The sequence below is a fragment of the Python bivittatus genome, unplaced genomic scaffold, assembly GCF_059951505.1.
Source record: "Python bivittatus isolate LINGU-HERP-01145 unplaced genomic scaffold, Pbiv_v1 ctg000430_np1212, whole genome shotgun sequence".
Lineage (NCBI taxonomy): Eukaryota > Metazoa > Chordata > Lepidosauria > Squamata > Pythonidae > Python > Python bivittatus.
Genome location: NW_028277071.1, coordinates 221,852 through 222,784, shown reverse-complemented (window position 1 = coordinate 222,784; position 933 = coordinate 221,852). Strand labels below are relative to the sequence as shown.

The 933-nt window shown below is 42.3% G+C and overlaps 1 protein-coding gene across 1 annotated transcript; it reads right to left on the bottom strand.

Moving 5' to 3' along the window:
• LOC103059944 (olfactory receptor 6X1-like) lies at positions 1-933 on the bottom strand. Its single transcript, XM_007441823.2, has one exon. The coding sequence runs from the start codon at positions 931-933 to the stop codon at positions 1-3; it is 933 nt and encodes a 310-aa protein (XP_007441885.2).

Below are 933 nucleotides of genomic sequence, written 5' to 3'. Positions count from 1 at the left end.
TTAGAAACTCTTCTTTGTTTTTGTCACTATTTTCCATAGAGCTGCTTGGAAATCAGTGTTCCGGATGGTGTAGATGAAAGGGTTTAACATGGGGATGAAACTTGTGTGCACAAGAGACAACATTTTATTTAGTTGGATGTCCCCATGAGTTGAAGGCCTCAGGTACATAAACATAAGTACTATATAAAAAATGGTTACAACAGCGAGATGGGAGGCACAGGTGACAAAGGCTTTGGACTGCCTGGTGGCAGAAGGGATCCGAATTATAGTGAATATAATGCGCACATATGAAACCAGGGAAACCCCAAAGGAACCCCACATTATAGTGGCACCGTAAAGGAACCCTATTAGCTCAATCACCCTTGTATCAGCACAAGCCAACTGCAAAACTGGACCAACGTCACAAAAGAAGTGGTCAATGACTTTGCGACCACAGTACGGGTAAGACCACACTACTAATGATTGAGGCAGTATTAGTCCAAATGCACCCAACCAAGCCAGCAAAGACAGACTGAGACAGAGCCCACTAGTCATAATGGTCTGATAATGTAAAGGTTTGCAGATGGCTACGTAGCGGTCGAAAGACATGATCGTGAGGGTGATGAACTCCACAGCTCCCATGGTGAAGACCATGAAACCTTGGGCCATGCAGCATGCAAAGCAGATGGTGTTCTTTCCAGAGAAGCCATTGACCAGCATCTTTGGAATCTCTGTTGTTGTGATACAAATCTCAGTCATGGATAAGTTGAGGAGGAAGAAGTACATTGGAGTATGGAGCATGGGTTCCATGGAAACAACTATGATTATTAAGGAATTTCCCATAAGTGACAGAAGGTACATCAGTAGCAGAAAAATATAAAATCCCATATTCAATTGATGAAATTCAGAAAATCCCAGAAGAAAAAATTCAGTGAAACATGTAGCATTCGACAT

Excerpts from the sequence above, each read along its gene's own strand:
- LOC103059944 (XM_007441823.2), bottom strand. The coding sequence starts at position 933 with ATGTCGAATGCTACATGTTTCACTGAATTTTTTCTTCTGGGATTTTCT.